This window comes from Chrysemys picta, chromosome 13 (genome assembly GCF_011386835.1).
Source record: "Chrysemys picta bellii isolate R12L10 chromosome 13, ASM1138683v2, whole genome shotgun sequence".
Lineage (NCBI taxonomy): Eukaryota > Metazoa > Chordata > Testudines > Emydidae > Chrysemys > Chrysemys picta.
The window spans coordinates 49,547,029-49,560,506 of NC_088803.1; the positions used below are offsets into that span (position 1 = coordinate 49,547,029).

At 48.5% G+C, this 13,478-nt stretch overlaps 1 protein-coding gene across 7 annotated transcripts in view; it reads left to right on the plus strand.

The window, feature by feature from the left end:
- COL20A1 (collagen type XX alpha 1 chain) overlaps positions 1-13,478 on the plus strand; it is a 102,965-nt gene that overhangs the window by 42,752 nt on the left and 46,735 nt on the right. For all 7 annotated transcript variants that reach the window (XM_024114911.3, XM_008178606.4, XM_042858458.2 and 4 more), the window contains exons 17-18: positions 3,386-3,528; positions 5,343-5,475. In XM_024114911.3, coding sequence (XP_023970679.2) covers positions 3,386-3,528; positions 5,343-5,475 — 276 coding nt within the window. The remainder of the gene's footprint in view (positions 1-3,385; positions 3,529-5,342; positions 5,476-13,478) is intronic.

Consider the following 13,478-nt stretch of genomic DNA (forward strand, 5'->3'; position numbering starts at 1 on the left):
AGAATATTTTTGTGAGGGGTGGGGTTGAGATTAACAATCTGGTGAAAGTGAGAGGGATTTGTTAAAGGTTTTTGGTGTCCCCCAATTTGCATCTTTTGTTGAAAAAAGGTTCAGACACACAATTTCATCCGGCTGTATTTTGAAGCCCGTTGAATTCAGTGGAGTTACTCTAGGGTTTATGTGGGTGCAGTTGGGAACAGAATATGTCCCTGTGTCTGAGGGTACGTTTACTGTGGAGCTGGAGGTGTAATTTCTGACTGGGGTAGAAGTACAGGTGCTAGTTTTGATTGAGCCAGCATGTTAAAAATAGATGTGTAGCCACCGGTGGTGGGAATAGCTAGCCACCCGTGTGAATACGTAGGGTCCTGGGCAGGATTGTACTCAGGGCAGCTAGCCCGTCCCTCTCCTTGTGCTGCCGTGGGTACGTGTCTATTTTTAGCATTGGTAGGGGAGAGCGAGCACTCGTATGTCTACCCAAGCTGGAAATGACACCTCCAGTGTCGACGTACCTCTCTGTCATCCAGGACGGGACTGTAAAGGATGAACTCCTCTGGGATGGCCCCTCAAGGAGAACTGGTTAGAGGCGCTAGCTGAAGCTCTTGAAGAAACCTGGAGAATGATGGTGTTTGTGTCTGTCAGTCTCTCCTGAGGATTATGTAATCAGCAGAAACTATTAATTTTCCCTTAGCAAAGGCGAGCCAGTACTTGAGGCTGGTTTGTTACGATGGGCAAGCCCTTGGAAGTCTCCTGTTGGCCGTAGCAGAGTCCTCATCCATTTACGTATGCCTCCAACTCCCGGCCGCTCGTTACCCCGCTGGGCCTCGCCAGCACTGCAGGAACTGTGTGCAGCTCTGTGCGGTGGGCAGGCAGTACTCTGCTGTCTCCCGAGCTCTGTTAAGTGTAGTCAGGGCAGTCAGGGGACTGCTAATGGGATGGAGCCTTTGACCTCCAGGTCACTGCAGAGCTTTGTAACAGCTCCAGAAAGATTTGGCACAGGCTCCCAGCAGCACTTTTTTCTCCTTCCTCTTCCCTGATGGTGGGAGGGGGACCAGGGGGCACCCCCAGTTTGTACCATTGAGAGCTGCATTAAGTTCCATAGAGAGCGGCGCCTTATTTGTATAGGAAAACTCTGCAAGTGAAGCAGATAAATACAGTTGTCCCTTTTCTGCTGGGGAAATAATAACACCGGAATTAATAAATAACTCTGTCATTCAAAGGGTGTGTGTCTTCTCCCTCCTTTGGTCCCCACCTCTTCCATCCCAAACAGTTCTTTCTCGTGTTATCCCTCTGCCTTTCAATCATTTTCTATCTCCTTTAGTTGATTACTCTTGTCTTTCCCTTTCTCTGACCCTTTTTTCCTCTGTATGCTCTGTTCCCTTTCCCTTCATCCCATTCTCCCCCCCGCTCCACCTGGGGGGTCTCTCCCTCAGTCACTTTCCTGGTTCCTCCCATATACATTTCATTTTGTCCCTCCCTAAATCATTGACCTGCCTCCTCCAGCACTTTCCACCTGTTTCTGATTCCAGTTCTCACACCATCACTAGCTGCTTTATGCTGTTTTTTTTTGCTGTGTATGTGAGAGCCTGGAAGCTTAAAATAAATAAATTAATGGAGATATCCTATCTCTGAGAACTGGAAGGGACCTTGAGAGGTCATTGAGTCCAGCCCCCTGCTTTTACTAGCAGGACCAAGTACTGATTTTGCCCCAGATCCCTAAGTGGCCTCCTCAAGGATTGAGCTCACAACCCTGGGTTTAGCAGACCAATGCGCAAACCACTAGAGCTATCCCTCCCCGCCCCCCCTTTTAGCTGGTCTACTACTCCTTCCCTCAAGTGGATGCGACTCCCTGTTTCCCAATCACCAAAGTGGGACAGCAAATTGAAAAAGGCCATTGAAAATATTTGTAAAGGAAAGTTCAAATGCAGAATAAGTCTCACCATTTTAGGGGGAAAACAGACACACAGAAGCCTGCCTTAATTCTTATTATACAGTACCCAATGGATCACAGCTAGATCTGGGTAAATCATTTGCAAGAATTAAGTTATTCAGATAATTCCTCCTGCTTTCCCATTTGTGAATCATCCGCAAACAGACGGTGACATTCTGACATTCCAGCAGTCAGCCCCTCTGCCCCTTTCCTGGGTTCTTGCAGGCTTTGGTAGCCACAGCTTTGGGACTGGGAAGGAATATTTTCCCATATCACAGGTGTGGCTGAGGCTGGTGGGTTTTTTCGCCTTCTTCGCTGTGAAACCTACGGGTTGGGTTTTGGGCAACTGGAGGGCTGAAATTCTCCTTCCCAGAGGGCACAGCTGGGAGCTATGGGAGAGTCGTTTAGTTATTGCAACTTCTGGCAGGGGCCCAGTGCTGGAACTTGCTGATTTAGGCTCCAGATCCCAAGAGCATCATCTTATGAGATGGGGGCATCATGTCTAACCCCCTAGGGACACGGGACACTAGACCAGGGGGACCACCCCACCAATGCACTTTACGGCAGTGCTGGCTGGGAGGTCAAAGTCCTCTCTCGCTTCAACCCCTGAAAGGGCGAGGGATGTGGGTGGAGGCTTGCAGGGAATCACCTAGTGTGATGACTGGCTACCCCCACGGTGGGAGCACCCCAAGAATTGGCAAAGGATCAAGGGGTTGTCAAGTGACTGCACTGAGCTGTCCCTCGACAGGAACCTTGGATGTAATTTGACTAATAAACTTGCAGCCTGGTTAAAACCCTTCCCACATGTCCTTGCTGCTCTCCTGCAGTGAGCACACCAAACTGAGTGGGTACCTGTGCATTCAGGCTTAAAACGTGCATGTGTTAGAATATTCGCAGAGAGCGAACCCAATGGAGGGGGTGTAAAAGCCATCAGGGCAAAACTCAAACAAACCTTTGCAGGATGTGTGTGTGCGTCCAGCTGTATTATTTATATGCCGAGATGGGTCTGCTGCATTGTATGCTTGTCTATACCGTGCCTCGCCCAAGCTGCCGCTGGGAGTCCTGTGAACTCTTAGAAGCGCTAAAGTTTAAACAAATTCATCCAAAATTATAAAAGTAAGGAAGACCCCCCGAAAAGACACTCTTGCCTCTCTGGGAGTTTAGTACATGGCATAATACTAACCTCTTTGTCCTTGAAAGCCACTCCCGGCATCTTCCCGCTCCCAGCGCCAGCACTGCACATGTCCTCTCGCAAATACAATAATCATCTGTAATTCGTGTTTACAAATATTTTATCCAGGTCCCTCATGATGACCTGTTGTCATTTGGGGTCTGAAGAAGCGAATGGCAGGCTAGTGAGAGACAGCTGCCGGTGGACACTTTTCTCCCTGACCATCTGCTCTGTACCTTGGCTCTGGACAACCAGCTCCTGACGCTTGTTTTCTTGGTGTCTTTCAGTAAAGGTTCCACCACCAAGTGACCTGAAGGTGGCTGAGCTCTCAGGAAACAATGTCCAGTTGCAATGGGAAGCAGCCGCTGCCTCTGACGTCCTGGTTTATCAGATTAAATGGAATGCAAGTGGAGAAGAGAGCTCCCAGGAGGTAGGGTACAATATAGGCCTGGGGAGAATGAGGTGGTGTCCTGGATTTACAGGATCTATGCTATGCCCTGGCCTTTAAGCAGTCCTGTGGGAAGATTTCTTCAGTGTGCCAGTCCTCCAAGGGGTCACACTCTGCTCCAAGGATAGACCATGGGGCCTCAATGCCTCCTAGGCTGCGCCTGGGGCTCCAGTCCTCCTGATTCTCATCGTGAGCTCTGCCCATTGTGGCAGACTCCTGCTCAGACTTTTACTCCCTTCGGGGGTCAGTGCAGTTCAGCAAGTATCTGCAGTGACTCCATGCACCTTTTCAAAACAGAGAAGCGTTTATTAGTCAGCTGGAATACAGCATCAGGGAAGGGCTTAGGTTAGCATAAATAAGGCAAGGTTAAGACATAGTCCATACTGGGGAAAGCCGGGGCTCCCATGAGTCATGCTGCTGTGGGGACCATCGTCATTTCCTTCCCCTGTCACCTCCGCCCATTGTCCACCTGCTGCAAAGTCATGCAGCGGTCACATGTTCAGCCCGCCGGGAGCTCCCATTGATAAGTGCCAGTAGTTAGCTCTTTGGGGTTCCCATGGTCTTTATAGGAGCTTCCATTGATATAGGTTGGTTCCAACCAGTCCTTAATGACCCATTCATAGCCTCCCAGAAGCTATGTGATGAATCACCTCATGTCTCCTGCTTTGTCCCGGTGCAGCATTTTAACCTTTCTACGCCCACTGGGTGGTAGGTACAGAGTCACACAGGTAGTTCATAAAAATATTACAGACAATTCCCACTTCCATCACAGATGGTGTGTTGCCTGTTTAAGGGCTGCTGGGCATGTATATATTACATGCCCTGCCAATGGCTACATGGATACTAACGTGGTCTACAAAGTGTAGTCCTGAGTGAGGAAGTGACTGCAGACATGTGCAAGGTAACTGGAGCTTCTTGAGTGAGCATCCTAAGACTTGGTATTAAAGTAACTATTAACTGTCATCAGCATATCCAGACTGCCTGGGCATCTACAGAACACTAACTAGGGCCAAATTTTGCCCTAGTTCATCTACACTTATGAAAGCTATGAGGGTAGGATTTGGCCCCGAAGTCCTGTGCCAGCATGTAGGTACCGCCTATCTTCTCCACACGCAAAATGATGGGTCAGATCCTCAGCTGGTGTGAATTACCATTGCTCCATTGACTTCAAAGAAATTACATCAGTGCGCAGTACCTCAGGACGGGTGTGTGTTTGTGTGTGTGTGAGAGAGAGAATGAGAGATATCTGTAAACAAAACTACTTCCTCTTCTCTCCTGGCCACCGGCTTAAACCTCAAGAGATTTTGAGCTCCTATTGTGCAATGTTCATTTAAAGTAAAAATAGGGGCTGGAGGGGGGAATGGGGTAGAGTTTTGAAGACCTCTAATTCCTCAGGCATGGCCACACAACTTTTCACAAAGCATCCTGCAGGTTCCAGAAGCAGCATCGCAAAGCTGGTAACTGGAGTCAGGAGACAGTTGGGAGAGCTTCTACTTAACCCCCGCTTCTGTTTACTGGTCAACAACTTAACTGTAGTTGGGCTTTTGCAAGGACATCAGAAACATAGGTCCTGATGATAGTCCATCATTTCTTTATAACTCTGCAAATACTGGGTGTCCTTATGCGAAGAGCAGATAATTCTATCTGAGGTGATCAGTCCTTTTGTAAGAAGAGACATGGTAGAGAACAGTGCCTCTTGTTATGAAAGCATTTGATACTTTAAGATGCCATACTCAACCAGGTAGTTGCAGCTGCCTGGGAACTCTACTTACATTCATTTCTCCTCCATGCTACAGCTGTCTGTTGCTGGGAACCTGGCTGTTGCCAGCTTACCAGGATTGAAAAAGAACACAGAATACCAGATATCGATCTGGGCATATTACAAGGATGGAGCTCGAAGCGACACTGTCTCTATTCTGCACAGAACCAGTAAGTGACCAATGTGAAATCTCTAGGTCTTCAGGGAAGGGAAGTCTCCGAACTAGTCACAGACTAATAACTCAGCTTTGAACAACAGGACGGCCCAGGCCTAAATGTCTAAAAGTGACTTGGGAGGCAAAGTGTGTGAGGTATTATCTTTTATTGGACCAACTAAGTGATTGGTGATTTTGGGTGACCAACCCGAGAGACCTTATAGGGTCTTGAGCACCTCCCCTCTGAAAGCCAGTCCTCTATGCAGATGTTTCAGGTGGATTAGCCAGAAATGGAGGCAGCCAATATCATTAATTGCCCTGGGGAATTTAGGTCCTAGTGAATGTATCTTTGTATAGATATTTTTAGAGGGGACAAGGCAGGGTGCATGTGAAGACTTATAATATCAGTTACAGGCATGTGCTCCCCTTCCCCCCATAAAAGCTGTGAGATGGCACCTTGGTCCTGCCCAGGAGTGATTTTTGCTTTGGTATTCTAGGGGTGAAACCCTGGCTCCATTAAAGTCAATAACAAAACACCGTTTGCTGTCAATGGAGGCAGGATTGTCCCCTAGAACTTCTTTTGGTGACTGCTGGCCTCTGCATCTCTGATGCCTCTTGGTGAATTGATGGAAGGCTAAAATGATCTGCTTTCAGGAAGTATTTTAAGCAGTGAAGAAATGTATTATAACAACATGTAAAATGGTCTTCTTATTAGACACAGCTGTAGATGAACCCACTGAGTGACTGTTCCTTGGTGATCATTGGTCTTTTAAAAGCCTCATGGAAAAATCATCATAACCTGGGACATCTGTCTCAACATAGTCTTCCCTGTACATCTGTAGGAGTGCCCTTTAGCTGGGTGTGCGTTGTATGTTCCAGGAAAGTACCACTGCATATGAAGTCGACATGTGTTTCTTAACGTCAAGTGACATGTATTGGGTGAGTCCCTAGTGCCGCAGACAGTGTGCTGGATGGCTGGTGCGTTATAGATTTGCAGTCTGCTCAAGAAAGCAGGCTGGTTTTATAAGCCAATAGTTTTCGGTACCCTTGAAATGTAGTTTCCTTTTTCCCCATAAGAGGTGTGATAGACCCAGGCCAGTTGGGTACAGCAGAATAGCAGAAGGCAGATATACCGGCCACTGGATTAACAGTTTTCTGTTCCCTGACTGACCAGAGCAGGGGCTGCTCCAGGCTAATGAGAACACCTGACTCCAATTAACCTGCAAAGAGTCAGGTGAGGGCATTAAGCTAATGTGACCACCTGACTCTAATTAAGGTCCCGCTGATACTATAAAAAGGGCTCACTCCAGTCAGGCAGAGGGGAGCAGAAGTGTGGTTGAAGGGCTGGTTAATGAAGACACCCTCAAGTTATTGATAAGGGAGCCCTAAGGTAAGGGTGAAGAAGGGAGAAGCAGGGGAGCTGTGGGGAAGTGGCCCAGGGAAATGTAGCAACTCTGGCAGTGAAAGGTTGGCTGCCAACAGCTGCTACCATTAGGGTCCCTGGGCCGGAACCCGGAGTAGAGGGCGGGCCCGGGTTCCCCCCAACCCACCACTACAGGAACACCTCCTGGGAGGGGAAGTCAGGCCCCTGTCAGGACAGGAGGCTAAAACTGTTCTAAAACAAGCCCTAGGGACAACAGAGACTGTGGGAGTTCTCTCACCAACCTCCTTGCTGGCTTATGATGAAAAGGGCTCAGTAGACTGTAACCCTGGCTCTAGAGAGAGAAGGGCTACGTGGAGGGTCACAGAGAGCCACTGAGGCTAGCATATACCACCTAGAAGTGCAGGACCCGCGGGGACAAGGTCAGAGCTCTGCCACAGAGGATATAGGATATATTGGAGTGGATTGCACGGACTTTCTGTAGGCTGTTTAATTCACTGTCTAGATGTTGCCTGATGAACGTTACTTGTTTATAACATACTGTCTATTAAGGAAGGCGAGGAATCATTTGGGGTCCTAATTGCTGAGTCATTCTTCATTGGGGGCACTTCCAAGAATGAGAGTGAGCCTTGCAGTCGGACTCTACTCTAAGGGAAAGTCTGAATCCTGCTTGGTGCCGACAGAATGAAGTTAAAAAGTGGCCTTCCCAAAGGTCCTCTTAATGAATACCCCCTGTCTAATGGCTTTGTGGCCAGTGAATGGAACACGAGTCATTTAATATCTGTGATCTGCTCCTTCTCCTCTTAGTTCCCAACAGTCTTTGCAGAATAAACTCGTTCTGTCTGGTTTTGTGTTTTCTGAGTTGGTGAAGCTCAGAGTAAATGGCTGTCTTGGAATCCAAAGCCCGGCTTTTATTAATAATGAATACTGATAATGTATGCTTGCGTAAAGCTACCTCAGGCGAGCCTCCAAATGCTGTGCAGCACAAAGGTGAATTGATGCAACAGACTCACTGTGCATCAGACTATTGTACAGGACAGAGGGATACCTGCAGCTATTTAGAGGCGTCAGTAACCAAACAAGTAGGTTTCAAGATGTGAATTCCACAATGTCAAACCTGAGCGGTGAGCTCAGACCAGATCCACAACACACAACCCACTGCAAATCTTGTTTGTGTTGTGCTTGGCATACTCAGAAGACAGGCCAAGGACAGAACTGACCCTAAGGTGTATATTTCCCATTCTTTGCTAGTGCTGGAATAAGTCTGAGAGACGTTGGTGGGACAATGAAGGGGGTGCAGGTTGCACTCCTGCTGCCCATTACGTATCTTTCCAATGAGTGAATAGGGGATTTTGTGTGTCACGGATATCAATCTTTCACCGCCACTTAATTCGTGCAAAGAGCCAGATGCTCAACAAATTAGGCCAGCAGTTACACAGCCAGAGCGCATGCTTAATTTACAAGCGCAATTACCCAGTGTGACAAAGTTCCTCCTCTATCTTGGTGGGTCCTGCGCTTATTGGCGGATTTTCTTGCCTCAGAGATTCACCATGTGGGTTGGGGAACAGCCCAGAGACCTTCCCCTCTGGAAGAACCCACAGTCCAGGTCAATTGGGAGGTTTTGGGGGGAACCCGGGCCCGCCCTCTACTCCGGGTTCCAGCCCAGGGCCCTGTGGACTGCAGCTGTCTATAGTGCCTCCTGTAACAGCTGCATGACAGCTACAATTCCCTGGGCTACTTCCCCATGGCCTCCTCCAAACACCTTCCTTAGTCTCACCACAGGACCTTCCTCCTGGTGTCTGATAACGCTTGTGCTCCTCAGTCCTCCAGCAACGCTCAGCTCCTTGCACCTCTTGCTCCCAGCTCCTCACACTCACACCACAAACTGAAGTGAGCTCCTTTTTAAAGCCCAGGTGCCCTGATTAGCCTGCCTTTTTGATTCTAGCAGTTTCTTCTTAATTGGCTCCAGGTGTCCTAATTAGCCTGCCTGCCTGAATTGGTTGTAGCAGGTTCCTGATTACTCTAGTGCAGCCCCTGCTCTGGTCACTCAGGGAACAGAAAACTACTCATCCAGTGACCAGTATATTTGCCCTCTACCAGACTCCTGTACCCCACTGGTCTGGGTCTGTCACACCAGTTTGCGCATGCAATCAAAATAAGTGCGTATGTAAACTGGGACTGGATTTTGCGTGCACAACTGGATGCCTAACATGTTTGAAAATCTGTCTCTCAATTTAAAGGAGAAAATGCCAGTGAGGAAAAGTGAAGTAAGAGGAGGAGGTGGTTTCAAAGAGAGAGTGCAACTCCCGGGGGCCCCCGAGAAGGCTTGTGGTCCCAATAGCTTGAAAAAGGCTAAGATGGCCGGTGTCCTGGTAGAGAGGGAGGGACTGGCAAGGTTATGGGAAAGACTCGCACTCTCTTTTGTGGCCAAGTTCAAATGAGCATCCGTGAAAAAATCATTCAGCTTAATTGTATGATCAGGGCCGGCTCCAGGCAGCAGCTTAACAAGCAGGTGCTTGGGGCGGCCAAGGGAGAGGGGCGGCACCTGCGGCAATTTGGGGGCGGCAGGTCCCTCACTCCCTCTAGGAGCGAAGGACCTGGCGCTGAACTGCCGCCGCCAATCGCGATCGCGGCTTTTTTTTTTTTTTGCTTGCGCCGGCAGAAATGCTGGAGCCGGCCCTGTGTATGATTCCTCCTCAGTCCCCACTCTGACGTGCTTCTTCAAACCAAGGTTTGCGGGATGAAATACCAATGATGTGTCAAAAATCTTCCAAGCCCTCCTCCGAGTGGAAGGCTTATGTTGCGTCGGAGCCAGCAGGTGCACGCATGCTGTGATAAGAGAGAGCCTGGGTGCAGAGCGGGGTGTATATGTGGGATGAAAAGTGACTCATGCTCTTTTTGTTGTTTTTTTTCTCATCCCTCCATATAGGAAGAGGCTAAACCAGTAAGTTCTTTTAAAAAAAAAATGGTATGCAGTATCTTGCAAGAAATACAGCAACCTCAGGGCAGCCACTGAAGTGAGTCTCTTGCCCTAGAAGCCTGAGGCTATGTAGGAAGCGTGAGGAACACAAGCGCCTCTCTTTCTCTGTTCTCCCCAGGAGAATATGGCCCCCTTGAAGGTTAAGAGAAAAATGACTGCCTTTGTGTATTGGCTTTGCAATGTGGAACTAAATACCCCTCTTGGTGCTGAGGTGAGCACAGCGAGTTCATTTTAATCAGGACTATTTCCCTGCTCAATCCACATACAAAACTCTGTGCAGGTAGATTGTACTCAATGGACGGTGCAGGACATGTCTCTCTTGCAGACAACAGGCCCTGTCACAAAAATCCATCGCTCGGCAGGGCAGTGTGTGCTGCCTTACAAAGGGACGGTTTCGAAACAACATAGGTGTTGTAACCACCTGTTCTCTCTCGTGTTACACTTAGATTTCAGGGTCTTTGCAACAGGGACTGTCTTTTCATTATCATTATCTAGCTCAGTGGGCCCTGATCCTTGATTGGGACCTCTAGGTGCTACCACAATGCAAGTAATTATTATTAATAGCAACACAAAAGCACATACACACAACCCTTTATGCACAGTAATGGGATATCATGTAACATTGCATATCTTTTTGGGACCTATCGGAGTCTTTAATATCTGTGCCATAGACCTAATGATCTTCCTGTTTGCTCCCTTTCAAGGATTTGTAAGGCAGCTGCCATCCTTCTGCCTGAGAAGGATGGGATGGGACTCCCTTTAAAATCCACCAAGACTGTTCTTTCAAAAGCTTGGATGAGTGAAGTGAGGCATCCAGCCCCCTTTCCCTGGAGCGAAGTACTACTCCTCCACCTGAGGTTGTCACCAATCTGCTTGTCCTGAAGGACAAAATGATCAGAGTCGGACCCCCCACATTTCAATGCTTGTGTTTGAAACCACAGCAATGTGCGGTAATGCTGGGTGAGCATGAGATGATACTTCATCAGCACATTGGGACCTGGCATTATTGTCCAGCATGGTGTTTCAAAGCCCCAACCTCTTAGGAATAGGGTGTGATGTGACATTTAAAGGAATGCCTGGGAACAAACATAGCACTCCAACTGTACAGCGAGCTTGGTTTCCCCAGTCCTAGGATTTTCCTACTCCTGACCTGGGAGTAGAACACGCGTTGGTCTGTCACCCTCTGGAGCTAACATCCACAATGGCAAAGTCATGAATAGATAGGTCCTTAAACTTGGGCAAGCTGATGCTTAGTTTAGTAAATAAGTTTAATGAAATTAATGGCGAGGAGCGGAAATGCTGGGAAGAATCCAGAATACTGAGCAATGGGGGCAAGAGAAACTCAGCTGCATCGTGTGTGTAATAATGATGGATAAGGCTCCGAAGGGACATTTGAAATGGGCAGCAGTGCAGCTTAGCAGAGAGGTCTGGAGCTTCTCTGATTTGAGGACATGTACATTATACCAATTAGACCGAGGAGTCCGACGGCTGAAAACCCTCCTGTGAAGGAAGCGTGGAAAAGGTTTAAGGGGCAGCACGTGAGGCTGGCACAGATGGCACTCTCCATGTCAGAGAAACTCACTTCCTCCTGGGCAGCCTAGAAATTTGACCTTTCCCCTGTCTGTCAGATCCGTGCTGTCAGATTCTGCAGGGCCCTGGGAGCTTTCCAAGTAATTCCGACTTTGAAGTTTTCCGCTAACTTACTCTATCTTGTTAGCTTGGGTTATCTTAAAATAACTACAGAGAAACAGTGAATTGGAGGCACATCTTAGCTGAATGAAATGGTCGGTACAGGCAGCAAACCTGTGAGAGGCGCTGGGTGCTATGAAGCAGGCTGGGGGCGGTCTTGCCTAATGGTCAGGGTGGGAGGCTGGCCTTGTGGTCGGTGTGGAGGTGACAGGGCCTAGTGGCCTGAGGCCAAATCAGGAGCCAAGTTACCAAGAGAGCGAGCTGGAGCCAAGCGCTGGGAATCAGGAGCAAAGGGTCAGACCCAGAGAATCAGACAGAGCAGGGGCTGGCACCAGGAGCAGGAACCAGGAACCATGAGTCAACGGGAAGAAGCCAGGAACAAGGAGTTAGGAGCAGAACCAGAAACCCAGCAGTAGGCATGGAATGCGTTTGAGCAGCCAGGGACCCGGTGCTGTTACAGGGCTGAAGTCTTCAGCCAGTCAGGAGGTCTGGTTCATCAATTAAACTCATCTGAAGGCAGTGAACTGGGTCTGGGTTTGGCGGTGGGTCCCAGACACGGGGAACACCCACAGAGCATGGGGTAGTGCAGGATTGTTAAGTGATAGTGCTACTGGAGGGATATTCCCTCCCTCACTGGCCTTGCATACAGGGAGTATTTTCAGAAAGTCTTCTACCATCGATTAAGCACCAGCACCGTTGGTGGAAGTGCTAGTGTAGACAAGGCACTGGCATTTTTTTTTACTACTGTGTCATCTAATCCCGCTCTGAGCAGGTCTAGATGATCTTGTGATGGGGCGTCTGGTGGGAACAGGTGTAATCTGGGCTCCGCTGAAACTCGCTTTCAACCTTAACTCTTTTTCTGAACACAGCTTTTTTTGTTTGTGACTCAAGAACCTGACCTGTGCCCAGGCAGACTGCTCCCCTCCTTCACCCCAGAACAAACACACTTCAGCCTGTCCTTGTTTACCTCACCTTGGGCTGCCATGCAGCAGTACCCTCAAGGCTCAGTCAATAGCTTTTGATTTGGTTTCAATAAAACAAAGCTTATTTGACCCAGGAAAGGGGAGAGAGAATCAATGAAAATGCAAAGCGAGCCACAAAGCTTCCTTCAAAGCACATTCTGAGGTGACCTCAGTCCTCGCTGTGTGGGCAGAAGGGCACCTTTGTGTTATAGGTAAAGCTTGAGAAGAGAGAGCTCGTATCCTGGATTCAGCCATGTCCTTACTTGTCCTTTGGGTTCATCTGCTACATTTTCGTCTCTCTCAGTTTACCTTGCTTCCCTTTTTCCTCCTTAGATTTTCCCTTCTTAGTGCCGGCCTTGTCCCCTCTTGGTTTTCAAGACCAGACTCTAACCGTTGGGCAAGAGACCCTTTAGCAACAAACTCCTTTTTTGGGTGACTCCATATTTCTCTCTCACGCCCTGTGATATGTTTGAACCATACGTCAAGCAGAGGTTGCCCATCCCTTTCGTGCAGTTGGCTTCCTCAGCCATTGTCTTAGGGTGTGTCCACATTGCGCTAAAAAACCCGCAGCACCAAGTCTCAGAGCCTAGGTCTATTGAGTTGGGCTCGCAGGCTTTGGGGCTAAAAATTGCAGCATAGACAATTGGGCTTGGTCTGGACTCTAAGACCCTTACCACTGTAGGAGTCACATTCAGCTCAGGATATGCAATGGGAATCGCACCCAAACTTCCCATGAAACATCTTCAGAAGTCTGTGGGTGGTCTGATGAGAGTGAGCCAAGCAGTGTCACGCTCTGCAAGGCTGCTAATATTTTAGTAAGAAATTGCATTTAAAAACAAGAAGGGACAAATGGATGTCGCATTTACTGGACAATATCAACTTAGCAATGACATCAGAGTAAATTGGAGTGTCCGATCCACTCCTGACCATCTCTAAAGCCATTTCACAATGTGTCTTCTTTATATCTTGGGTCAGAGATACATGCCACCTTGGGTATCTGTGGGGCG